The 27,110-nt window shown below is 45.9% G+C and overlaps 1 protein-coding gene across 1 annotated transcript in view; it reads right to left on the bottom strand.

Moving 5' to 3' along the window:
• LOC135531147 (F-actin-uncapping protein LRRC16A-like) overlaps nt 1-27,110 on the bottom strand; it is a gene marked incomplete at both ends in the record, with an annotated part of 136,517 nt that overhangs the window by 38,111 nt on the left and 71,296 nt on the right. Inside the window, 6 exons of the mRNA XM_064959262.1 lie at nt 2,337-2,410; nt 3,175-3,245; nt 3,574-3,671; nt 10,154-10,275; nt 11,811-11,870; nt 26,224-26,274. Coding sequence (XP_064815334.1) covers nt 2,337-2,410; nt 3,175-3,245; nt 3,574-3,671; nt 10,154-10,275; nt 11,811-11,870; nt 26,224-26,274 — 476 coding nt within the window. The remainder of the gene's footprint in view (nt 1-2,336; nt 2,411-3,174; nt 3,246-3,573; nt 3,672-10,153; nt 10,276-11,810; nt 11,871-26,223; nt 26,275-27,110) is intronic.

Here is a 27,110-nt window from a genome sequence, read left to right as displayed (position 1 = left end):
ATGCCACGTCAACTGTCGTACCCATCAGAACGCAAAATATAACTGTGTTCTACTCGATTGTTTGTCAACACAGTTAATGCAAACAGGCGTGGCTAAAAGTTTTGAGAATGACACAAATTTTAATTTCCAGAAAGTTGTGTCTTTAGATATTTTTGTCAGATGTTACTATGGATACTGAAGTATAATTACAAGCATTTCATAAGTGTCAAAGGCTTTTATTGACAATTACATGAAGTTGATGCAAAGAGTCAATATTTGCAGTGTTGAACCTTCTTTTTCAAGACCTCTGCAATCCGCCCTGGCATGCTGTCAATTAACTTCTGGGCCACATCCTGACTGATGGCAGCCCATTCTTGCATAATCAATGCTTGGAGTTTGTCAGCATGTGTGGGTTTTTGTTTGTCCACCCGCCTCTTGAGGATTGACCACAAGTTCTCAATGGGATTAAGGTCTGGGGAGTTTCCTGGCCATGGACCCAAAATATCGATGTTTTGTTCCCCGAGCCACTTAGTTATCACTTTTGCCTTATGGCAAGGTGCTCCCTCATGCTGGAAAAGGCATTGTTCGTCACCAAACTGTTCCTGGATAGTTGGGAGAAGATGCTCTCAGAGGATGTGTTGGTACCATTCTTTATTCATGGCTGTGTTCTTAGGCAAAATTGTGAGTGAGCCCACTCCCTTGGCTGAGAAGCAACCCCACACATGAACGGTCTCAGGATGCTTTACTGTTGGCAGGACACAGGACTGATGGTAGCGCTCACCTTGTCTTCTCCGGACAAGCTTTTTTCCGGATGCTCCAAACAATCGGAAAGGGGATTCATCAGAGAAAATGACTTTACCCCAGTCCTCAGCAATCCAATCCCTGTACCTTGTGCAGAATATCAGTCTGTCCCTGATGTATTTCCTGGAGAGAAGTGGCTTCTTTGCTGCCCTTCTTGACACCAGGCCATCCTCCAAAAGTTTTCGCCTCACTGTGCGTGCAGATGCACTCACACCTGCCTGCTGCCATTCCTGAGCAAGCTCTGTACTGGTGGTGCCCCGATCCCGCAGCTGAATCAACTTTAGGAGACGGTCCTGGCGCTTGCTGGACTTTCTTGGGCACCCTGAAGCCTTCTTCACAACAATTCAACCGCTTTCTCTCCTTGAAGTTCTTGATGATCCGATAAATGGTTGATTTAGGTGCAATCTTACTGGCAGCAATATCCTTGCCTGTGAAGCCCTTTTTGTGCAAAGCAATGATGACGGCAAGTGTTTCCTTGCAGTTAACCATGGTTGACAGAGGAAGAACAATGATTCCAAGCACCACCCTCCTTTTGAAGCTTCCAGTCTGTTATTCAAACTCAATCAGCATGACAGTGATCTCCAGCCTTGTCCTCGTCAACACTCACACCTGTGTTAACGAAAGAATCACTGACATGATGTCAGCTGGTCCTTTTGTGGCAGGGCAGAAATGCAGTGGAAATGTTGTTTTTTTGAGATTCAGTTAATTTGCATGGCAAAGAGGGACTTTGCAATTAAATGCAATTCATCTGATCACTCTTCATAACATTCTGGACTATATGCAAATTGCCATCATACAAACTGAGGCAGCAGAATTCATATTTGTGTCATTGTTAAAACTTTTGGCCACGACTGTATATCATGGATGGTCAGTCCTTCCACCCAGAGCCCTGTCTATTCATCTGAGACTGGTTACTTTAGCCACATCCCTCAGCTTTTTACACAAACAGTAGTGGGACAACGTTTTGCTATTGCTTTGTTACTGCGGATTTACCCTTTGACATTAATGTTAGAAAACATGACAAGGTGTATTACTGTATTACTGTTCAGTCGCTGCCTTGATAGAGTACTACAGTGCATGAGATACAACCTAGTGACTCACCTATTCTTCAGATGACTGAAGTCCTGCAGGCTGGGATCCCGTGTGTCTTGAACCTAGTGACTCACCTATTCTTCAGATGACTGAAGCCCTGCAGGCTGAGATCCCGTGTGTCTTGAACCTAGTGACTCACCTATTCTTCAGATGACTGAAGCCCTGCAGGCTGAGATCCCGTGTGTCTTGAACCTAGTGACTCACCTATTCTCCAGATGACTGAAGTCCTGCAGGCTGAGATCCCGTGTGTCTTGAACCTAGTGACTCACCTATTCTCCAGATGACTGAAGTCCTGCAGGCTGAGATCCCATGTGTCTTGAACCTAGTGACTCACCTATTCTCCAGATGACTGAAGTCCTGCAGGCTGAGATCCCGTGTGTCTTGAACCTAGTGACTCACCTATTCTCCAGATGACTGAAGCCCTGCAGGCTGGGATCCCGTGTGTCTTGAACCTAGTGACTCACCTATTCTCCAGATGACTGAAGTCCTGCAGGCTGAGATCCCGTGTGTCTTGAGTCAGATAGATGGTGTCTACATCCTAGAGGACGTGACAGGATACAGACTGTGAGCTTCCTTCTCACCACTGTCATAGTAATCAAATAGCTACGTTAAATGGAATCGAGCACTTCAAGATGAAGAATGAACAAATGATTTCTAAGCACATTTTATGCAACAGACAGAGTGTCCACATCAGTGTGATAGGTGGGGTACTGGATATTACTGCACTGTTGGAGCTGGAGACAGAAGAATAACATCTACAGGAAGTGACTGTTAGAGTAGGTGTGTCACCACTGTCATAGTGATTCTAGAACCTACAGTACCGAGGCTACATGTTCCATTGAACCGGTCATAGTGATTCTAGAACCTACAGTACCGAGGCTACATGTTCCATTGAACCGGTCATAGTGATTCTAGAACCTACAGTACCTAGGCAACATGTTCCATTGAACCGGTCATAGTGATTCTAGAACCTACAGTACCGAGGCTACATGTTCCATTGAACCGGTCATAGTGATTCTAGAACCTACAGTACCGAGGCTACATGTTCCATTGAACCGGTCATAGTGATTCTAGAACCTACAGTACCGAGGCTACATGTTCCATTGAACCAGTCATAGTGATTCTAGAACCTACAGTACCGAGGCTACATGTTCCATTGAACCGACAAGACAACATGGACATGAACACAAACCTCATGTCATTCCCCAGATGGAAGCAACTGGTAAAACACACCTGATAGTAATAATTCATTTAGTCAGAAATAATTAGTGAAGTATCTACGTTAGCCAAGAGGATACTGACCCATTGAACTTCCTCTCTGTAGGGCAGACCCAGCCAGTCACACACACATCTGTACATCTGAGAGAAACCACCTGGAGAAGGGAGAGAGAGAGATACATAGAGAGAGACAGAGAGAGATAGAGAGCGAGACAGAGACAGACAGAGACAGAGACAGACAGACAGAGACAGAGAGAGAGGAAAGAGAGACAGAGAGAGGACAGTCAATGTAGTGATACACACCCACATACACACACACACCCAACAGAACACAGGTATAGGAGAGAGGAGGGTCAATGTAGCGATATGCGGGCGCGCACACACACACACACACACACACACACACACACACACACACACACACACACACACACACACACACACACACACACACACACACACACACTAAGGTATTGTATTCACCACACGGTCCTGGTTCTGCTACTTTGTGGTTGTCCCATAGAGTCTGTAGGCTGGTGATCCTCTCCGGAGGCTCCATACTCAGCTTCTTCATCAGCTTCCTGTCACACAGACACAGGACAACAACACCACTAGAAGGCTGACACAGAACACAGGTTTACAGTTTAACAGGCTACTAGGTGCAGGATAGCATTGTTACGACAGCAGAAGACTAGTGAGACAGGAGTCCTCAGGTTGTTAGAGTCTATAGGAGTCTACAGCCATGTCTCAGGCCAAGTGACAACTATACAACACATAACAGAACCGATCTGACTCAGATCAGATGTAGGTGACTGGTTTATACTATACAACACATAACAGAACCGATCTGACTAAGATCAGATGTAGGTGACTGGTTTATACTATACAACACATAACAGAACCAATCTGACTCAGATCAGATGTAGGTGACTGGTTTATACTATACAACACATAACAGAACCAACATGACTCAGATCAGATGTAGGTGCCTGGTTTATACTATACAACACATAACAGAAACAATCTGACTCAGATCAGATGTAGGTGACTGGTTTATACTATACAACACATAACAGAACCAATCTGACTCAGATCAGATGTAGGTGACTGGTTTATACTATACAACACATAACAGAACCAATCTGACTCAGATCAGATGTAGGTGACTGGTTTATACTATATAAACACATAACAGAACCAATCTGACTCAGATCAGATGTAGGTGACTGGTTTATACTATATAAACACATAACAGAACCAATCTGACTCAGATCAGATGTAGGTGACTGGTTTATACTATACAACACATAACAGAACCAATCTGACTCAGATCAGATGTAGGTGACTGGTTTAAACTATATAAACACATAACAGAACCAATCTGACTCAGATCAGATGTAGGTGACTGGTTTAAACTATACAACACATAACAGAACCAATCTGACTCAGATCAGATGTAGGTGACTGGTTTATACTATACAACACATAACAGAACCAATCTGACTCAGATCAGATGTAGGTGACTGGTTTATACTATACAACACATAACAGAACCAATCTGACTCAGATCAGATGTAGGTGACTGGTTTATACTATACAACACATAACAGAACCAATCTGACTCAGATCAGATGTAGGTGACTGGTTTATACTATACAACACATAACAGAACCAATCTGACTCAGATCAGATGTAGGTGACTGGTTTATACTATACAACACATAACAGAACCAATCTGACTCAGATCAGATGTAGGTGACTGGTTTATACTATATAAACACATAACAGAACCAATCTGACTCAGATCAGATGTAGGTGACTGGTTTATACTATATAAACACATAACAGAACCAATCTGACTCAGATCAGATGTAGGTGACAGGTTTATACTATATAAACACATAACAGAACCAATCTGACTCAGATCAGATGTAGGTGACTGGTTTATACTATATAAACACATAACAGAACCAATCTGACTCAGATCAGATGTAGGTGACTGGTTTATACTATACAACACATAACAGAACCAATCTGACTCAGATCAGATGTAGGTGCCTGGTTTATACTATATAAACACTGGCACTCCTGCACATTGTTCTGCATTCATTTCTGTACTTCATTCACACTTCTCTTTTCAAACAGCAACATAGTTGTAATAGTTTCATATCCAGTCCATTCAGGAAGTATTCAGACCCCTTGACTTTTTCCACATTTTGTTACGTTACAGCATTATTGTAAAACTGATTCAATTATATATATATATTTTTCTCCTCATCAATAATACCCCATAACGACAAAGCAAAAACAGGTTATAGAAATGTTTGTAAATGTACTAAAAACAAAAACAACTAGGCCTCCCGAGTGGGCAGTGGTCTATGGCTCTGCATCACAGTGTTGCTGTGACACTAGATTCTGGGTTCGAGACCAGGCTCTGTCGCAGCCGGCTGTGACTGGATGACCCATGGGGTCCGGGTTTGGCCCAGCGTCATCCGGGTTAGGGGAGGGTTTGGCCCAGTGTCGTCCGGGTTAGGGGAGGGTTTGGCCAAGCGTCATCCGGGTTAGGGGAGGGTTTGGCCCAGCATCGTCCAGGTTAGGGGAGGGTTTGGCCCAGCTTCATCCGGGTTAGGGGAGGGTTTGGCCCAGCGTCGTCCGGGTTAGGGGAGGGTTTGGCCCAGCGTCGTCCGGGTTAGGGGAGGGTTTGGCCCAGCGTCGTCCGGGTTAGGGGAGGGTTTGGCCCAGCGTCGTCCAGGTCAGGGGAGGGTTTGGCCCAACGTCGTCCGGGTTAGGGGAGGGTTTGGCCCAGCTTCATCCCGGTTAAGGGAGGGTTTGGCCCAGCGTCATCCGGGTTAGGGGAGGGTTTGTCCCAGCGTCATCCGGGTTAGGGGAGGGTTTGGCCCAGCGTCGTCCGGGTTAGGGGAGGGTTTGGCCCAGCGTCGTCCGGGTTAGGGGAGGGTTTGGCCCAGCGTCGTCCGGGTTAGGGGAGGGTTTGGCCCAGCGTCGTCCGGGTTAGGGAGGGTTTGGCTCAGCGTCGTCCGGGTTAGGGGAGGGTTTGGCCCAGCATCGTCCGGGTTAGGGGAGGGTTTGGCCCAGCGTCGTCCGGGTTAGGGAGGGTTTGGCCCAGCGTCGTCCGGGTTAGGGGAGAGTTTGGCCCAGCGTCGTCCGGGTTAGGGAGGGTTTGGCCCAGTGTCGTCCGGGTTAGGGGAGGGTTTGGCCCAGCTTCATCCGGGTTAGGGAGGGTTTGGCCCAGCGTCGTCCGGGTTAGGGAGGGTTTGGCCCAGCGTCGTCCGGGTTAGGGGAGGGTTTGGCCCAGCGTCGTCCGGGTTAGGGGAGGGTTTGGCCCAGCGTCGTCCGGGTTAGGGAGGGTTTGGCCCAGCGTCGTCCGGGTTAGGGGAGGGTTTGCCCCAGTGTCGTCCTGGTTAGGGGAGGGTTTGGCCCAGCTTCGTCCGGGTTAGGGGAGGGTTTGGCCCAGCGTCGTCCGGGTTAGGGGAGGGTTTGGCCCAGCGTCGTCCGGGTTAGGGGAGGGTTTGGCCCAGCGTCGTCCGGGTTAGGGGAGGGTTTGGCCCAGCGTCGTCCGGGTTAGGGGAGGGTTTGGCCCAGTGTCGTCCGGGTTAGGGGAGGGTTTGGCCCAGCGTCGTCCGGGTTAGGGGAGGGTTTGGCCCAGTGTCGTCCGGGTTAGGGGAGGGTTTGGCCCAGCGTCGTCCGGGTTAGGGGAGGGTTTGGCCCATTGTCGTCCGGGTTAGGGGAGGGTTTGGCCCAGCGTTGTCCGGGTTAGGGGAGGGTTTGGCTGGCAGGGATGTTCTTGTCCCATCACGCACTAGCGACTCCTGTGGCGGGCCGGGTGCAGTGCACGCTGACACGGTCACCAGGTGTAGTGTTTCCTCTGACACATTGGTGCGGCTGGCTTCCGGGTTAAGTGGGCACTGTGTTAAGAAGCAGTGCGGCTTGGTTGCGTTGTGTTTCAGAGGACGAACGGCTCTCGACCTTCACCTCTCCCGAGTCCGTACGGGAGTTGCAGCGATGAGACAAGACTGTAACTACCAATTGGATACCAAGATATTGGGGAGAAAAAAGGGTAAAAAAAATAAAAATAATATTCAGTACTTTGTTGAATCAACTTTTATTAGTGATTACAGCCTCCAGTCTTCTTGGGTGTGATGCTACCAGCTTGGCACACCCGTATTTGGGGAGTTTCTCCCAATCTTCTCTGCAGATCCTCTCAAGCTCTGTCAGGTTAGATGAGGAGCATCGCTGCACAGCTATTTTCAGGTCTCTCCAGAGATGTTCGATCGGGTTAAAGTTCGGGCTCTGACTTGGCCACTCAAGGACATTCAGCCACTCCTGCGTTGTCTTGGCTGTGTGCTTAGGGTCGTTGTCCTGTTGGAAGGTGAACCTTCGCCCAAGTCTGAGGTCCTGAGCGCTCTGGAGCAGGTTTTCATCAAGGATCTCTGTACTTTGCTTTGTTCATCTTTCCCTCGATCCTAACTTGTCTCCCCAGCCGCTGAGAATCATCCCCACAGTATGATGCTGCCACCACCATGCTTCACCGTAGGGATGGTGCCAGGTTTCCTCCAGACGTGACGCTTGGCAATCAGGCCAAAGAGTGCAATTTTGGTTTCATCAGACCAGAGAATCTTGTTTCTCATGGTCAGAGTCCTTTTAGGTGCCTTTTGGCAAACTCCAAGCGGACTGTCATGTGCATTTTACTGAGGAGTGGCTTCCATCTGGCCACTCTACCATAAAGGCCTGATTGGTGGAGTGCTGCAGGTTGTCCTTCTGGAAGGTTCTCCCATCTCCACAGAGGAAATCTGGAGCTCTGTCAGAGTGACCATCTGGTTCTTGGTCAGGGCCCTTCTCCCCCGATTGCTCAGTTTGGCCGTGCTGCCAGCTCTAGGAAGAGTCTCGGTGGTTCCAAACCTCTTCCACTTAAGAATGATGGAGGCCACTGTGTTCTTGGGGACCATTTATACTGCAGACATCTTCCCTAGATCTGTACCTCGACACAATCCTGTCTCGGAGCTCCAGGACAATTCCTTTGACCTCATGCACTGTCAACTCTGAGACGTTATACGTGTGCCTGTCTTTATAGTAAAAATAAAGAAAAACCCTTGAATGAGTAGGTTTGTCCAAACGTTTGACTGGTACTGTATATATGAGGCAATTTAGCACTTTCGCACAGGATTTCGTTACCTGTAATCTTTAAAATAAATGAGAAATTGTGCACCGTTGGCATACAGTATACTGTAGATAAATGCAGACATACTTATTTTTTCCAGTGTAGCTCGTGTTCTAAAAATAGGTTCTCAAGTGCTTGAAAAAAAAATATTATGCAAAGTACTCGAACAGTCAATAAAAATGTCAAACCCATCCCAACAGAGGATGAACTACAGACCTACAGGGGTTCTACACAGCTCCAGAGAATCACTAGCATCCCTGTCCATGACCATCTCAACTGTCTGTAACGTGTCCATCTCCAACACACCAGAGAGGCTTTGTGTCCCAGTAATAGTCTGGGATTCCTACTTCCTGAGAGACCTCTTACCAATGACCTTTAAAGCCTGACCGCTAACAGCCACGGCTGTTTACATACTGCAGCGATACTGTTTCCTGGACGACTGAAAAGAGGTTTCTCTTGCTAAAGAGATATTATATCTCAATGAGACAAACTTGAATGAATAAAGTTTTTAATAAAGGAGAATGCTCTCAGAGTTGTACACAGAGCAGAGCATAGGGAGTTAACATGGCTATAGGTCTGTATATAGACACTGGGTGGTTAACATGACTATAGGTCTGTATATAGACACTGATATACTGGGTAGTTAACATGGCTATAGGTCTGTATATAGACACTGATATACTGGGGAGTTAACATGGCTATAGGTCTGTATATAGACACTGATATACTGTCTATAGTGTAGATGACCCTGACTGTAGTAAATTGCTAGGATGTGCTTGACTGCTGTAAAATGTGAAGACCTCTAGATAGCTGCTGTTCACTTCACGGTCCGTACAACATCACAGATATTAGCAGGTGATGACAGATTATTTACACAGAAGCCATTCAGAGAAGGTCAGAGAGTCTCATCAAGAGTCCATTCTGTCTTGGACTGAACCCTGACTGAACCCAGATCAGTGTTGGGTGGGAGAGCTCAGTGTAATCAGTGGATGGAATAAGTCACATTGAATTGCATGGAAAGAGAGAAGCAAAGAGACTGAACGAGAGAGAGGGGGAGAGAGAGAGAGAGGGGGAGAGAGAGAGAGACAGAGACAGAGAGAGAGAGAGAAAGAGAGAGAGTCAGACAGAGACAGAGACAGACAGAGAGAGAGAGAGAGAGAGAGAGCGAGAGAGACACAGAAAGAGAGAGAGAGGAGAGAGGGAGAGAGACCCAGAAAGAGAGAGAAAGAGAGAGAGGGAGAGAGACACAGAAAGAGAGAGAAAGAGAGAGGGAGAGAGACACAGAAAGAGAGAGAAAGAGAGAGAGGGAGAGAGACAGAAAGAGAGAGAAAGAGAGAGAGGGAGAGAGACACAGAAAGAGAGAGAAAGAGAGAGAGGGAGAGAGACAGAAAGAGAGAGAGAGGGGAGAGAGAGAGGGAGAGACACAGAAAGAGAGAGAGAGGGGAGAGAGAGAGGGAGAGACACAGAAAGAGAGAGAGAGGGGAGGGAGAGAGACACAGAAAGAGAGAGAGAGGGGAGGGAGAGAGACACAGAAAGAGAGAGAGAGGGGAGGGAGAGAGACACAGAAAGAGAGAGAGAGGGGAGGGAGAGAGACACAGAAAGAGAGAGAGGGGAGGGAGAGAGACACAGAAAGAGAGAGAGGGGAGGGAGAGAGACACAGAAAGAGAGAGAGTGGGGAGAGAGAGAGAGGGAGAGAGACAAAGAAAGAGAGAGAAGGGGAATGGAAAAAGAGAGTGTGAATAGGAATGAAAGGTCAGTGGAAACTAAAGGTCATTGACTCTGTGTGTGTGTGTGTGTGTGTGTGTGCGCGCGTGTGTGTGTGTGTGTGTGTGAGTGAGTGAGTGTGTGTGCGTTCGTTCGTGCACGAGTGAGCATGTGTGTACTCACAGTGGTGATAGACCAGGACATATCCTCTGTAGACAGATCCCAATGTGAGCCACCACCTCATTCACCTCTTCTGTAGAGGTCAGCTTCAGAGACACAACACCTCTCTCATAGTCCACCGTCAACTATACAAGACAAACATGAACAACAACCCTCAGTAATATCATGTAGTAATATTATATAGTAACCCTCAGTAATATCATATAGTAACCCTCAGTAATATCATATAGTAACCCTCAGTAATATCATATATTAACCCTCAGTATTATCGTATAGTAATATAATATAGTAACCCTCAGTAATATCGTATAGTAATATAATATAGTAACCCTCAGTAATATAATATAGTAACCCTCAGTAATATAATATAGTAACCCTCAGTAATATCATATAGTAACCCTCAGTAATATCATATAGTAATATCATATAGTAACCCTCAGTAACATCATATAGTAACCCTCAGTAATATCATATAGTAACCCTCAGTAATATCATATAGTTACCCTCAGTAATATCATATAGTAATATCATATAGTAACCCTCAATAATATTATATAGTAACCCTCAATAATATTATATAGTAACCCTCAGTAATATAATATAGTAACCCTCAGTAATATTATATAGTAATATAATATAGTAACCCTCAGTAATATAATATAGTAACCCTCAGTAATATAATATAGTAACCCTCAGTAATATAATATAGTAACCCTCAGTAATATAATATAGTAACCCTCAGTAATATCATATAGTAACCCTCAGTAATATCATATAGTAACCCTCAGTAATATCATATATTAACCCTCAGTATTATCGTATAGTAATATAATATAGTAACCCTCAGTATTATCATATAGTAATATTATATAGTAACCCTCAGTAATATCATATAGTAATATTATATAGTAACCCTCAGTAATATCATATAGTAATATTATATAGTAACCCTCAGTAATATCATATAGTAACCCTCAGTAATATCATATAGTAACCCTCAGTAATATCATATATTAACCCTCAGTAATATCATATAGTAATATAATATAGTAACCCTCAGTAATATCATATAGTAATATTATATAGTAACCCTCAGTAATATCATATAGTAACCCTCAGTAATATCATATATTAACCCTCAGTATTATCGTATAGTAATATAATATAGTAACCCTCAGTAATATCATATAGTAATATTATATAGTAACCCTCAGTAATATCATATAGTAACCCTCAGTAATATTAATTAGTAACCCTCAATAATATTATAAAGTAACCCTCAGTAATATTATATAGTAACCCTCAGTAATATCATATAGTAACCCTCAGTAATATTAATTAGTAACCCTCAATAATATTATATAGTAACCCTCAATAATATTATAAAGTAACCCTCAGTAATATTATATAGTAACCCTCAGTAATATCATATAGTAACCCTCAGTAATATCATATATTAACCCTCAGTAATATCATATAGTAATATCATATAGTAACCCTCAGTAACATATATAATGTTGATTGTCACACACATTACAACCAGTAATAACACTGTTATCCCTAATTCAGATGGATGATTGACTAACAGATGATTGATGATTAGATGATGAACCGTTTGTTGGAGCAATAGATGGTACAGTCAGAGAGGTGGTTTTCTGACCTGTGTGGGCTTGTTACAGGCGATCCCTTGTATCTCCAGATAATTAAAGTTGTGTTCAACCTGAAAGAGAAGAATAAAACACATATCAACATGTAGAACTCATGAGATATAATACAGCTGTCAATCACAGTAGTGGTTCAGACCTGGCTGGTAAATACAACTCTGGATGGATGAGGTACTGTAAGAGGATAATGGATGGATGAACATGGATGGATGATACACTGTAGGGGGATACTGGATGGATGAGATACTGTAAGAGGATAATGGATGGATGATAATGGATGGATGAGATACTGTAGGAGGATAATGGGTGGATGAGATACTGCACGGGGATAATGGATGGATGATACACTGTGGGAGGATAATGGGTGGATGAGATACTGTATGATGATAATGGATGAATGGTAATGGATGGATGAGATAATGTAGGGGATACTGTGTGGATGAGATACTGTACGGGGATAATGGATGGATGACACACTGTATGATAATGGATGGGTGTGATACTGTATGGGGATAATGGATGGATGAGATACTGTAAGAGGGTAATGGATGGATGAGATACAGTAGAAAAATAATGGATGGATGATACACTGTAGGGGGGTAATGGATGGTTGATAATGGATGGATGCGATACTGTAGGAGGACAATGGATGGATGATATACTGTGAGAGGATAATGGATGGATGACAATGGATGGATGAGATACTGTAGGAGGATAATGGGTGGATGAGATACTGTAAGAGGGTAATGGATGGATGAGATGCTGTAGGAGGACAATGGATGGATGATACACTGTAGGGGGATAATGGATGGGCACAATGCCGTGTGAAGATAATGGATGGATGAGGTACTGTAGAATTAATGATAATGGATGGATGAGGTACTCTTGGAGGATAATGGATGGATGAGATACTGTAGGGGGATAGTGGATGGCCGAGATGAGGATAATGGATGGATGAGATACCGTTGAAGGATAATGGATTGACACAATACCGTGGGGTGATAATGGATGGATGAGGTACTTTATGAGGATAATGGATGGATGAGATATCAAAGGAGGATAGTGGATGGATATTGTAAGAGGATAATGGATGGGTGAGGTATCGTATGTAGATAATGGATGAATAGAATACGATGTGGGGGATAATGGATATATGACACGCTGCATGAAGATAATGGATGCATGATACTGTATGAGGATAATGAATGGATGAGGTACTGTAGGAGGATAATGAAAGATCAGAATAGTGACTGAGGCCTGCACCTCAAATACCACCCTAGTCCCATAGGGCTCTGTTTTAAAGTAGTGCACTACGTAGGGAATAGGGTGCGAATTGGGACACACCCTCTAGCTTCGTTCTAAAATGAATGGACAGGGATCTTTTTCCAACCTGCCTCTGTTCAAACACACCCCTCAGTGCTGAGGTCATCATTTAAGTGTATGGCTTCAGAATAGAATCATATCATGAAGCATCTCAGAGTAAAAAAATGCTGATCTGGGATCAGTTTTAGATCAGATTTAATATGATTTAATGGATGGTGGTACCTGATCCTGGATCAGCCCTCTTAACTCTGAGATCCTTTATGAATATGGGCCTGAATGTACGTTCATGAACATCCACTTCTCCTCCTCCTCAGGTCCTTTGAAACAGGAAGTTATCAAACAACACGGCACAATGTCGTCTGGCATTCCATTCCAAAAAAGGACTGGAACGTGAAGCTGGTTCACACCGGATGCAGACATTACACACACACACACACCTGCACACACGTGTATACCACATACCATACTGTGAATTAATACACATGTACACACACACACCTGCACACACGTGTATACCACATACCATACTGTGAATTAATACACACAGACACACACACACACACACCTGCACACACGTGTATACCACATACCATACTGTGAATTAATACACATGTACACACACACACCTGCACACACGTGTATACCACATACCATACTGTGAATTAATACACATGTACACACACACACCTGCACACATGTGTATACCACATACCATACTGTGAATTAATACACACAGACACACACACACACACACCTGCACACACGTGTATACCACATACCATACTGTGAATTAATACACACAGACACACACACACACACACATAGACAAACAAACCTCACACAAATCAAATGGTCTTGGTCACATACACATATTTAGCAGATGTTATTGCGGGTCTCGTGAAACGCTTTGTGTTCCTGGCAGTGCAGAAATATCTAATAATACACAACAATACACATCAAGACACATCAAGACACACAAATCTGAAAAGTAAAAGAATGGAATTAAGAAATATAGAAATATCGGAACGAGCGAAGATGGAGTCTGGAGTATAAATCTGTATATGTGATGGGATGAATAGACATAATGAACAGTATGTGGTTAGAATATGTATATAGTATATATATATAGTATATATATAGTATATATATATAGTATATATATATATATATATATATATATATGGGATGTATAGACATAATGAACAGTATGTGGTTAGAATATGTATATAGTATATATATATATATATATATATATATATATGGGATGTATAGACAAAATGAACAGTATGTGGATAGAATATGTATATAGTGTATATTATTATATATATGGGATGTATAGACAAAATGAACAGTATGTGGTTAGAATATGTATATAGTATATATATATATATATATGGGATGTATAGACATTATGGACAGTATATTGATATAAAATATAGTATATCTGTAGAATTATGTGATGGGATGTACAGACATTATGAACAGTATGTGGTTAGAATATGTATATAGTATATATATATGATGTATAGACATTATGGACAGTATATTGATATAATATATAGTATAACTGCAGAATATGTGATGGGATGTACAGATATTATGGACAGTATATTGATATAATATATTTTTAATTTTAATTGCACCTTTATTTTACTAGGCAAGTCAGTTAAGAACAAATTCTTATTTTCAATGACAGCCTAGGAACCGTGGGTTAACTGCCTGTTCAGGGGCAGAATGATAGATTTGTACCTTGTCAGCTCGGGGATTTGAACTTAAAACCTTTTGGTTACTAGCCCAACGCTCTAACCACTAGGCTACCCTGCTGCCCCCCATATAGTATATCTGTAGAATATGTGATGTGATGTACAGACATTATGGATTGTATATTGATATAATATATAGTATATCTGTAGAATATGTGATGGGATGAATAGACATAATGAACAGTATATTGATATAATATAATATATAGTATATCTGTAGAATATGTGATGTGATGAATAGACATAATATGCAGTATATTGATATAATATAATATATAGTATATCTGTAGAATATGTGGAAAGAATCGTATATGTGGAGCAATAGTTGAATAGGATGGCCTTGACTGGAATACAGTATATACATATGAAATGGGTATAACACACACACACACACACACACACACACACACACACACACACACACACACACACACACACACACACACACACACACACACACACACACACACACACACACACACACACACACACAGCCAGGAACCAGGCAGCATGGCCAGACTAATCCAGGCAGGTAGACAGACAGTGTTCCTGAGGCTTGGCAATAGTTGTGGACAGAGAGAGGAGAGAGGCTCTGTCTGTCTGACCCTCAGGCTGACTGACACATTTCAACCAGCTGGTCCCTCCAGTGTCATAGTTACTGTATTCCAGAAGGCCTACCAGCCAGCTGGACCCTCCTGTGACATAGTTACTGTATTCCAGAAGGCCTACCAGCCAGCTGGACCCTCCTGTGTCATAGTTACTGTATTCCAGAAGGCCTACCAGCCAACTGGTTCTTCCTGTGTCATAGTTACTGTATTCCAGAAGGCCTACCAGCCAACTGGTTCTTCCTGTGTCATAGTTACTGTATTCCAGAAGGCCTACCAGCCAACTGGTTCTTCCTGTGTCATAGTTACTGTATTCCAGAAGGCCTACCAGCCAGCTGGTTTGTCTTGTGACATGGTTACTGTATTCCAGAAGGCCTACCAGCCAGCTGGTCCCTCCAGTGTCATAGTTACTGTATTCCAGAAGGCCTACCAGCCAGCTGGACCCTCCTGTGTCATAGTTACTGTATTCCAGAAGGCCTACCAGCCAACTGGTTCTTCCTGTGTCATAGTTACTGTATTCCAGAAGGCCTACCAGCCAACTGGTTCTTCCTGTGTCATAGTTACTGTATTCCAGAAGGCCTACCAGCCAACTGGTTCTTCCTGTGTCATAGTTACTGTATTCCAGAAGGCCTACCAGCCAACTGGTTCTTCCTGTGTCATAGTTACTGTATTCCAGAAGCGCTACCAGCCAACTGGTTCTTCCTGTGACATAGTTACTGTATTCCAGAAGGCCAACCAGCCAGCTGGACCCTCCTGTGACATAGTTACTGTATTCCAGAAGACCAACCAGCCAGCTGATTCCTCCTGTGACAAAGTTACTGTATTCCAGAAGGCCAACCAGCCAGCTGGACCCTCCTGTGACATAGTTACTGTATTCCAGAAGGCCTACCAGCCAGCTGGTTCTTCCTGTGTCATAGTTACTGTATTCCAGAAGGCCTACCAGCCAGCTGGTTCTTCCTGTGTCATAGTTGCTGTATTCCAGAAGGCCTACCAGCCAACTGGTTCTTCCTGTGTCATAGTTGCTGTATTCCAGAAGGCCTACCAGCAGAGTCAGTCCCTGTAGTCTACCTGAAAATCCTTATATTAGCCTTCCTCAAATGTCTTTTCTAAGTCTTTAGTCAGACCTGCTGAATATCCAAGACAAAAAGGTACACATCTACGATATAAGCTGTGAACTGTGAATGTAAAAAGCATCTATGAATCCCTTGTTCTCAGTCACGTTCACTCCTCTCCCTCACAGCGTCTACAAACACTGACAAGCATGTCCACTGAGGAGTATCGAGGCCCGTCCCACTAGAGAATGTCCCATTAGCAGTGTTGGATTAGATATAGTGAGGAAGAGGAAATGAGTGAAGAATGAAAGACATCAGTCCATGTCTGAGCCAGCCAATCGCTGCAGCCTGCTGAGAGGTGCTGTCAGAAAGCAGAGGTGTGACTAATTGTATAATTCAGTCACTCGTTTATTACCCATCTGTCTGTCTGATATCTGTCCTGACAGTATTCTGTCTCTCTGATATCTGTCCTGACAGTAGTCTGTCTCTCTGATATCTGTCCTGACAGTAGTCTGTCTCTCTGATATCTGTCCTGACAGTAGTCTGTCTCTCTGATATCTGTCCTGACAGTAGTCTGTCTCTCTGATATCTGTCCTGACAGTAGTCTGTCTCTCTGATATCTGTCCTGACAGTAGTCTGTCTCTCTGATATCTGTCCTGACAGTATTCTGTCTCTCTGATATCTGTCCTGACAGTAATCTGTATCTCTGATATCTGTCCTGACAGTAGTCTGTCTGTCTGATATCTGTCCTGACAGTAGTCTGTCTCTCTGATATCTGTCCTGACAGTAGTCTGTCTGTCTGATATCTGTCCTGACAGTATTCTGTCTCTCTGATATCTGTCCTGACAGTATTCTGTCTCTCTGATATCTGTCCTGACAGTAGTCTGTCTCTCTGATATCTGTCCTGACAGTATTCTGTCTCTCTGATATCTGTCCTGACAGTATTCTGTCTCTCTGATATCTGTCCTGACAGTATTCTGTCTCTCTGATATCTGTCCTGACAGTATTCTGTCTCTCTGATATCTGTCCTGACAGTATTCTGTCTCTCTGATATCTGTCCTGACAGTATTCTGTCTCTCTGATATCTGTCCTGACAGTATTCTGTCTCTCTGATATCTGTCCTGACAGTATTCTGTCTCTCTGATATCTGTCCTGACAGTATTCTGTCTCTCTGATATCTGTCCTGACAGTATTCTGTCTCTCTGATATCTGTCCTGACAGTAGTCTGTCTCTCTGATATCTGTCCTGACAGTAGTCTGTCTCTCTGACATCTGTCCTGACAGTATTCTGTCTCTCTGATATCTGTCCTGACAGTAGTCTGTCTCTCTATCTGTCCTGACAGTATTCTGTCTCTCTGATATCTGTCCTGACAGTAGTCTGTCTCTCTATCTGTCCTGACAGTATTCTGTCTCTCTGATATCTGTCCTGACAGTATTCTGTCTCTCTGATACCAGTTACAGGTATATCTGAGATAATGGATAACTCTAGTTAGAGGTAGATCTGAGATAATGGATAACTCCAGTTAGAGGTAGATCTGAGATAATGGATAACTTCAGTTTGAGGTAGATCTGAGATAATGGATAACTCCAGTTAGAGGTAGATCTGAGATAATGGATAACTCCAGTTAGAGGTAGATCTGAGATAATGGATAACTCCAGTTAGAGGTAGATCTGAGGTAATGGATAACTCCAGATAGAGGTAGATCTGAGATAATGGATAACTCCAGTTAGAGGTAGATCTGAGATAATGGGATAACTCCAGTTAGAGGTAGATCTGAGATAATGGATAACTCCAGTTAGAGGTAGATCTGAGATAACTCCAGTTAGAGGTAGATCTGAGATAATGGGATAACTCCAGTTAGAGGTAGATCTGAGATAATGGATAACTCCAGTTAAAGGTAGATCTGAGATAACTCCAGTAAGAGGTAGATCTGAGATAATGGATAACTCCAGTTAGAGGTAGATCTGAGATAATGGATAACTCCAGTTAGAGGTAGATCTGAGATAATGGATAACTCCAGTTAGAGGTAGATCTGAGATAATGGATAACTCCAGTTAGAGGTAGATCTGAGATAATGGATAACTCCAGTTAGAGGTAGATCTGAGATAATGGATATCTCCAGTTAGAGGTAGATCTGAGATAATGGATATCTCCAGTTAGAGGTAGATCTGAGATAATGGATAACTCCAGTTAGAGGTAGATCTGAGATAATGGATAACTCCAGTTAGAGGTAGATCTGAGATAATGGATAACTCCAGTTAGAGGTAGATCTGAGATAATGGATAACTTCAGTTAGAGGTAGATCTGAGATAATGGATAACTCCAGTTAGAGGTAGATCTGAGATAATGGGATAACTCCAGTTAGAGGTAGATCTGAGATAATGGATAACTCCAGTTAGAGGTAGAGCTGAGATAATGGATAACTCCAGTTAGAGGTAGAGCTGAGATAATGGATAACTCCAGTTAAGACTGCATGCTCAGCCCAGCAGAGATTACAGAGATGATGCAAGACCTGCTGCCAAACTGCAACCTTAACTGCATATCATCACGTCAAATACACAAAGTCAATCCGTGTCATGTTGACGGTAACGATGCATCTGAATGGTGCAGGGCTGTTGTAAAACCCTTCCAAGACCACTGTTAAAGTTACACCCTCAGGGTGGGTTGGATGATACAGACTTCACATACATAGCGTGTGTGTGTGTGTGCGTGCGTGTGCTTGTGTGTACTTGTGTGTGTGTGTGTGTGTGTGTGTGTGTGTGTGTGTGTGTGTGTGTGTGTGTGTGTGTGTGTGTGTGTGTGTGTGTGTGTGTGTGTGTGTGTGTGTGTGTGTGTGTGTGTGTGTGTGTGTGTGTGTGTGTGTGTGTGTGTGTGTGTGTGTGTAGACAGAGCTCAGAGCTCTGGGATTAAACCAAGGACACATCACCAGACCTAACATAACCTTACCTAAACACACAGGCCTGGCTGCTGCTGCAGGCTGCTGTCCACAGAGACACACTGGTTCTAAACCAACATCAACTGAGTCTTACAGGAGAGGAAAACTAAGTAGAAAGAGAGAAGGAAAAGAACAGAGAGGTAGAGGGAAAATACAGAGAGAGAGAGAGAAAGAGAGAGAGAGACAGAGAGAGAGAGAGAAACAGAGACAGAGAGGAGAGACAGAGAGAGAGAGAAAGAGAGAGAGACATAGAGAAAGAGAAAGAGAGAGAAACAGAGAGAGAGAGAGAGAGAGAGAGAGAGAGACAGAGACAGAGACAGAGACAGAGACAGAGACAGATGGGAAGCCCCAGAAGGTGGACACCAGACCAGACTGATCAGAGGACACCAGACCAGACTGATCAGAGGACACCAGACCAGACTGATCAGAGGACACCAGACCAGACTGATCAGAGGACACCAGACCAGACTGATCAGAGGACACCAGACCAGACCGATCAGAGGACACCAGACCAGACTGATCAGAGGACACCAGACCAGACTGATCAGAGGACACCAGACCAGACTGATCAGAGGACACCAGACCAGACCGATCAGAGGACACCAGACCAGACTGATCAGAGGACACCAGACCAGACTGATCAGAGGACACCAGACCAGACTGATCAGAGGAAACCAGACAGGACGAGGGTGATAGAAAGCCAGACGATTGGTCAGATCAATTCCACCATTTTCATAAACAGGCTGAAGCCTGCCTGGAGCGCAGCACACTATCAAAACAACCACAGCCTGAGAGGCCCCAGCAGAGAAACCTCTGATGGAGAGAGAGAGAGAGAGAGAGAGAGAGAGAGAGAGAGAGAGAGAGAGAGAGAGAGAGAGAGAGAGAGTGGGTCGGAGGGGAGTACGAGAGAGAGAGGGTAGGAGGGGAGTAAGAAAGAGAGTGGGTAGGAGGGGAGAAAGAGAGAGAGGGGTAGGAGGGGAGAAAGAGAGAGAGAGAGACGGTAGGAGGGGAGAAAGAAAGAGAGTGGGTAGGAGGGGAGAAAGAGAGAGGGTAGGAGGGGAGAAAGAAAGAGAGTGGGTAGGAGGGGAGAAAGAGAGAGAGAGACGGTAGGAGGGGAGAAAGAAAGAGAGAGAGGGTAGGAGGGGAGAAAGAGAGAGAGTGGGTAGGAGGGGAGAAAGAGAGAGAGAGACGGTAGGAGGGGAGAAAGAAAGAGTGGGTAGGAGGGGAGAAAGAGAGAGAGAGAGGGTAGGAGGGGAGTACGAGAGAGAGTGGGTAGGAGGGGAGTAAGAGAGAGAGAGGGTAGGAGTGTAGAAAGAGAGACCCCTGAACTCTTACAGAGAGAGGGTAGGAGGGGAGAAAGAGAGAAAGAGGGTAGGAGAGGAGAAAGAGAGAAAGAGGATAGGAGTGTAGAAAGAGAGAGTCCCCTGAACTCTTACAGAGAGAGGGTAGGAGGGGAGGAAGAGAGAGGATAGGAGGGGAGGAAGAGAGAGGGTAGGAGGGGAGGAACAGATGTTACGCTGGCCTGAGAGACGGCTACTAATCTATAGCTGAAGAATCTCCTCTCCTACTGCTACAATGCATCCTCTGCAGGCCGTGAAAGTCAGACAGACTGATAAGAGTATCCTGTACATTTCTCTGTCCAGGCCGTGATAGTCAGACTGATAAGAGTATCATGTACATTCCTCTGTCCAAGCCATGATAGACAGACTGATAAGAGTATCATGTACATTCCTCTGTCCAGGCCGTGATAGACAGACTGATAAGAGTATCATGTACATTCCTCTGTCCAGGCCGTGATAGTCAGACACACTGATGAGACGATCCAGGACATCCTCAGTCTGGATTCAATGAACATCGTTCTGTGGACTAACTTCAGAACATCTGGCTGTAGTTACTGTATTTATTGAAGGGATAACAAAGTAATGAGGATTCAATGTAAGAATCTGTTCAGTGGACAATCGACAACTCCAGGGTGCGTTGGTAAATACACTGCTGTCTTATCACCCAGTGACCTGGGATCCAGTGGAGGTGATCCTCTAGGGTCTATTGGAGGTGATCCTCTAGGGGATCCTCTAGTAACCCAGTGGGGTGATCCTCTAGGGTCCAGTGGAGGTGATCCTCTAGGGTAGAGTGGAGGTGATCCTCTAGGGTCCAGTGGAGGTGATCCTCTAGGTGATCCTCTAGGGTCCAGGGGAGGTGATCCTCTCGGTGATCCTCTAGGGTCCAGGGGAGGTGATCCTCTAGGATCCAGTGGAGGTGATCCGCCAGGAGCCAGTGGAGGTGATCCACTAGGATCCAGTGGAGGTGATCCTCTAGGGTCCAGTGGAGGTGATCCTCTAGGGTCCAGTGGAGGTGATCCTCTAGGATCCAGTGGAGGTGATCCTCTAGGATCCAGTGGTGATCCTCTAGGGTCCAGTGGAGGTGATCCTCTAGGGTCCAGTGGAGGTGATCCTCTAGGGTCCAGTGGAGGTGATCCTCTATGATCCAGTGGAGGTGATCCTCTATGATCCAGTGGAGGTGATCCTCTAGGGTCCAGTGGAGGTCATCCTCTAGGGTCCAGTGGACGTGATCCTCTAGGGTCCAGTGGACGTGATCCTCTAGGATCCAGTGGAGGTGATCCTTTAGGATCCAGTTGAGGTTATCCCTGAGAGTAATCAGTCTCAGCGCCACTGCTTAGGACCACATGTAGGGGTTCCAGAGATCATCAGGGGTCACTAAGACCACATGTAGGGGTTCCAGAGATCATCAGGGGTCACTAGGACCACATGTAGTGGTTCCAGAGATCATCAGGGGTCACTAAGACTACATGTAGGGGTTCCAGAGATCATCAGGGGTCACTAGGACCACATGTAGGGGTTCCAGAGATCATCAGGGGTCACTAGGACCACATGTAGGGGTTCCAGAGATCATCAGGGGTCACTAAGACCACATGTAGGGGTCCAGAGATCATCAGGGATCACTAGGGGTCAGCAGGCTTTCCTTGGGGTCAAGTTCCATTTGACATCTCTAGTCTACTAACAACGCCAGGGGGGAGAGGAGAGGAGAGGAGAGTAACACTAGCAGTCTACAGGGAAAAGGTTGGTGTTTCAGAACAGGGGACACTGTAAGCCGATATAGACACACAGCTGACAGATCATCTGATAACTGTGGTACATCTGTACTGTATTACTGTGTTGCACTGTGTGGGGCCAAATGAAAACAAGGGTCAGTGAACTGTGACCAAGGGCCAGTGGACTGCGACTTAGGGCCAGTGGACTGTGACTAAGGGCCAGTGGGCTGCGACTAAGGGCCAGTGGGCTGCGACTAAGGGCCAGTGGGCTGCGACTAAGGGCCAGTGGACTGACACTAAGGGCCAGTGGACTGACACTAAGGGCCAGTGGACTGCGACTTAGGGCCAGTGGACTGTGACTAAGGGCCAGTGGACAGTGACTAAGGGCCAGTGGACTGTGACTAAGGGCCAGTGGACAGTGACTAAGGGCCAGTGGACTGTGACTAAGGGCCAGTGGACAGTGACTAAGGGCCAGTGGACTGTGACTAAGGGCCAGTGGGCTGTGACTAAGGGCCAGTGGGCTGTGACCAAGGGCCAGTGGGCTGTGACTAAGGGCCAGTGGGCTGTGACTAAGGGTCAGTGGACTGTGACTAAGGGCCAGTGGACTGTGACTAAGGGCCAGTGGCCTGTGACCAAGGGCCAGTGGACAGTGACTAAGGGCCAGTGGACTGCGACTAAGGGCCAGTGGGCTGTGACTAAGGGCCAGTGGACTGTGACCAAGGGCCAGTGGGCTGTGACTAAGGGCCAGTGGACAGTGACTAAGGGCCAGTGGACTGTGACTAAGGGCCAGTGGACTGTGACCAAGGGCCAGTGGGCTGTGACTAAGGGCCAGTGGGCTGTGACTAAGGGCCAGTGGACTGACACTAAGGGCCAGTGGACTGACACTAAGGGCCAGTGGACTGTGACTAAGGGCCAGTGGGCTGTGACTAAGGGCCAGTGGACTGCGACTAAGGGCCAGTGGACTGTGACTAAGGGCCAGTGGGCTGTGACTAAGGGCCAGTGGGCTGTGACTAAGGGCCAGTGGACTGCGACTAAGGGCCAGTGGGCTGCGACTAAGGGCCAGTGGGCTGCGACTAAGGGCCAGTGGACTGACACTAAGGGCCAGTGGGCTGTGACTAAGGGCCAGTGGACTGTGACTAAGGGCCAGTGGGCTGTGACTAAGGGCCAGTGGACTGCGACTAAGGGCCAGTGGACTGCGACTAAGGGCCAGTGAACTGTGACCAAGGGCCAGTGGACTTTGACCAAGGGCCAGTGGACTTTGACTAAGGGCCAGTGGACTGTGACTAAGGGCCAGTGGACAGTGACTAAGGGCCAGTGGACTGTGACTAAGGGCCAGTGGACAGTGACTAAGGGCCAGTGGACTGTGACTAAGGGCCAGTGGGCTGTGACCAAGGGCCAGCGGGCTGTGACCAAGGGCCAGCGGGCTGTGACTAAGGGCCAGTGGGCTGCGACTAAGGGCCAGTGGGCTGCGACTAAGGGCCAGTGGGCTGCGACTAAGGGCCAGTGGGCTGTGACTAAGGGCCAGTGGACTGTGACTAAGGGCCAGTGGGCTGTGATTTTTAATTTATTTAACCTTTATTTAACAAGGCACACAGTTGAAGTATTAACACAATCAGAACCACCACCATCAGAACCGCCACCGTCAGAATCACCACCGTCAGAACCACCACCATCAGAACCGCCACCGTCAGAACCGCCACCGTCAGAACCGCCACCGTCAGAACCGCCACCGTCAGAACCACCACCGTCAGAACCTCCACCATCAGAATCACCACCGTCAGAATCACCACCGTCAGAACCACCACCGTCAGAACCACCAGCGTCAGAACCACCACCGTCAGAACCACCACCGTCAGAACCTCCACCATCAGAACCACCACCATCAGAACCACCACCATCAGAACCACCACACTCAACTCAATTGAAAAAGTATTTTAAAAATATTGAAATTGGAAGCTGTTCTTGTACAGCCTGTGTGTCAGCCAGAGTAGTATCCTAGGTTACCTAGAAGAGACAGATCTATGAGCTGCAGCTGGCTGCCCAGAGTAGTATCCTAGGTTACCTAGAAGAGACAGATCTATGAGCTGCAGCTGGCTGGCCAGAGTAGTATCCTAGGTTACCTAGAAGAGACAGATCTATGAGCTGTAGCTGGCTGCCCAGAGTAGTATCCTAGGTTACCTAGAAGAGACAGATCTATGAGCTGCAGCTGGCTGGCCAGAGTAGTTACCTAGGTTACCTAGAAGAGACAGATCTATGAGCTGTAGCTGGCTGCCCAGAGTAGTATCCTAGGTTACCTAGAAGAGACAGATCTATGAGCTGTAGCTGGCTGGCCAGACTAGTTACCTAGTTGACCTAGAAGAGACAGACCTATGAGCTGTAGCTGTCTGGCCAGAGTAGTTTCCTAGGTTACCTAGAAGAGACAGGCCTATGAGCTGTAGCTGACTGGCCAGAGTAGTATCCTAGGTTACCTAGAAGAGACAGGTCTATGAGCTGTAGCTGGCTGGCCAGAGTAGTATCCTAGGCTACCTAGAAGAGACAGGCCTATGAGCTGTAGCTGGCTGGCCAGAGTAGTTACCTATTTTACCTAGAAGAGACAGACGTATGAGCTGTAGCTGGCTGGCCAGAGTAGTTACCTAGGTTACCTAGAAGAGACAGGCCTATGAGCTGTAGCTGGCTGCCCAGAGTAGTTACCTAGGTTACCTAAAAGAGACAGACCTATGAGCTGTAGCTGGCTGGCCAGAGTAGTTACCTAGGTTACCTAGAAGAGACAGACCTATGAGCTGTAGCTGGCTGGCCAGAGTAGTATCCTAGGTTACCTAGAAGAGACAGGCCTATGAGCTGTAGCTGGCTGGTAGAGTAGTTACCTAGGTTACCTAGAAGAGACAGACCTATGAGCTGTAGCTGGCTGGCCAGAGTAGTTACCTAGGTTACCTAGAAGAGACAGACCTATGAGCTGTAGCTGGCTGGCCAGAGTAGTTACCTAGGTCACCTAGAAGAGACAGGTCTATGAGCTGTAGCTGACTGGCCAGAGTAGTTTCCTAGTTTACCTAGAAGAGACAGACGTATGAGCTGTAGCTGGCTGGCCAGAGTAGTTACCTAGGTTACCTAGAAGAGACAGGCCTATGAGCTGTAGCTGGCTGGCCAGAGTAGTTACCTAGGTTACCTCGAAGAGACAGGTCTATGAGCTGTAGCTGGCTGGCCAGAGTAGTTACCTAGGTTACCTCGAAGAGACAGGCCTATGAGCTGTATCTGACTGGCCAGAGTAGTTTCCTAGGTTACCTAGAAAAGACAGACCTATGAACTGTAGCTGCCCGGCCAGAGTAGTTACCTAGTTTACCTATGAGCTGTAGCTGGCTGGCCAGAGTAGTTACCTAGGTTACCTAGAAGAGACAGACCTATGAGCTGTAGCTGGCTGGCCAGAGTAGTTACCTAGTTGTCCTAGAAGAGACAGACCTATGAGCTGTAGCTGGCTGGCCAGAGTAGTTTCCTAGTTGACCTAGAAGAGACAGGCCTATGAACTGTAGCTGGCTGGCCAGAGTAGTTTTCTAGGTTACCTATGAGCTGTAGCTGGCTGGCCAGAGTAGTTTCCTAGGTTACCTATGAGCTGTAGCTGGCTGGCCAGAGTAGTTTCCTAGTTGACCTAGAAGAGACAGGTCTATGAGCTGTAGCTGGCTGTTCTTACCTTGCTAGGGATGCGTGCAGTCAGAAGGAAGGCCCGGTGAGATGAGAGAGCCTAAGGAAAACAGAGAAAATAAACAAATAAGTTAATCATCACACAGCAATTACAAGGCAGCTGTAGAGCATCACACAGCAAGTCCAAGGCAGCTGTAGAACATCACACAGCAACTACAAGGCAGCAGTAGAACATCACACAGCAACTCCAAGGCAGCTGTAGAACATCACACAGCAACTACAAGGCAGCTGTAGAACATCACACAGCAACTACAAGGCAGCTGTAGAAGATCACACAGCAACTACAAGGCAGCTGTAGAACATCACACAGCAACTACAAGGCAGCAGTAGAACATCGCAGAGCAACTACAAGGCAGCTGTAGAACATCACACAGCAACTACAAGGCAGCTGTCGATCATCACCAAGCCACTACAAGGCAGCTGTAGAACATCACACTGCAACTACAAGGCAGCTGTAGAACATCACACAGCAACTCCAAGGCAGCTGTAGAACATCACACAGCAACTACAAGGCAGCTGTAGAACATCACACAGTAACTACAAGGCAGCTGTAGAACATCACACAGTAACTACAAGGCAGCTGTAGATCATTACACAGCAACTACAAGGCAGCTGTAGAACATCAAACAGCAACTACAAGGCAGCTGTCAAACATCACACAGCAACTACAAGGCAGCTGTAGAACATCACACAGCAACTACAAGGCAGCTGTAGAACATCACACAGTAACTACAAGGCAGCTGTAGAACATCACACAGTAACTTCAAGGTAGTTGTAGAACATCACACAGCAACTACAAGGCAGCTGTAGAACATCACACAGCAACTACAAGGCAGCTGTAGAACATCACACAGCAACTACAAGGCAGCAGTAGAA

The sequence above is a fragment of the Oncorhynchus masou genome, unplaced genomic scaffold (genome assembly GCF_036934945.1).
Source record: "Oncorhynchus masou masou isolate Uvic2021 unplaced genomic scaffold, UVic_Omas_1.1 unplaced_scaffold_1531, whole genome shotgun sequence".
NCBI lineage: Eukaryota > Metazoa > Chordata > Actinopteri > Salmoniformes > Salmonidae > Oncorhynchus > Oncorhynchus masou.
Note: the sequence above shows the minus strand (reverse complement) of the source record. Positions and strands in the feature narration are given on the sequence as shown.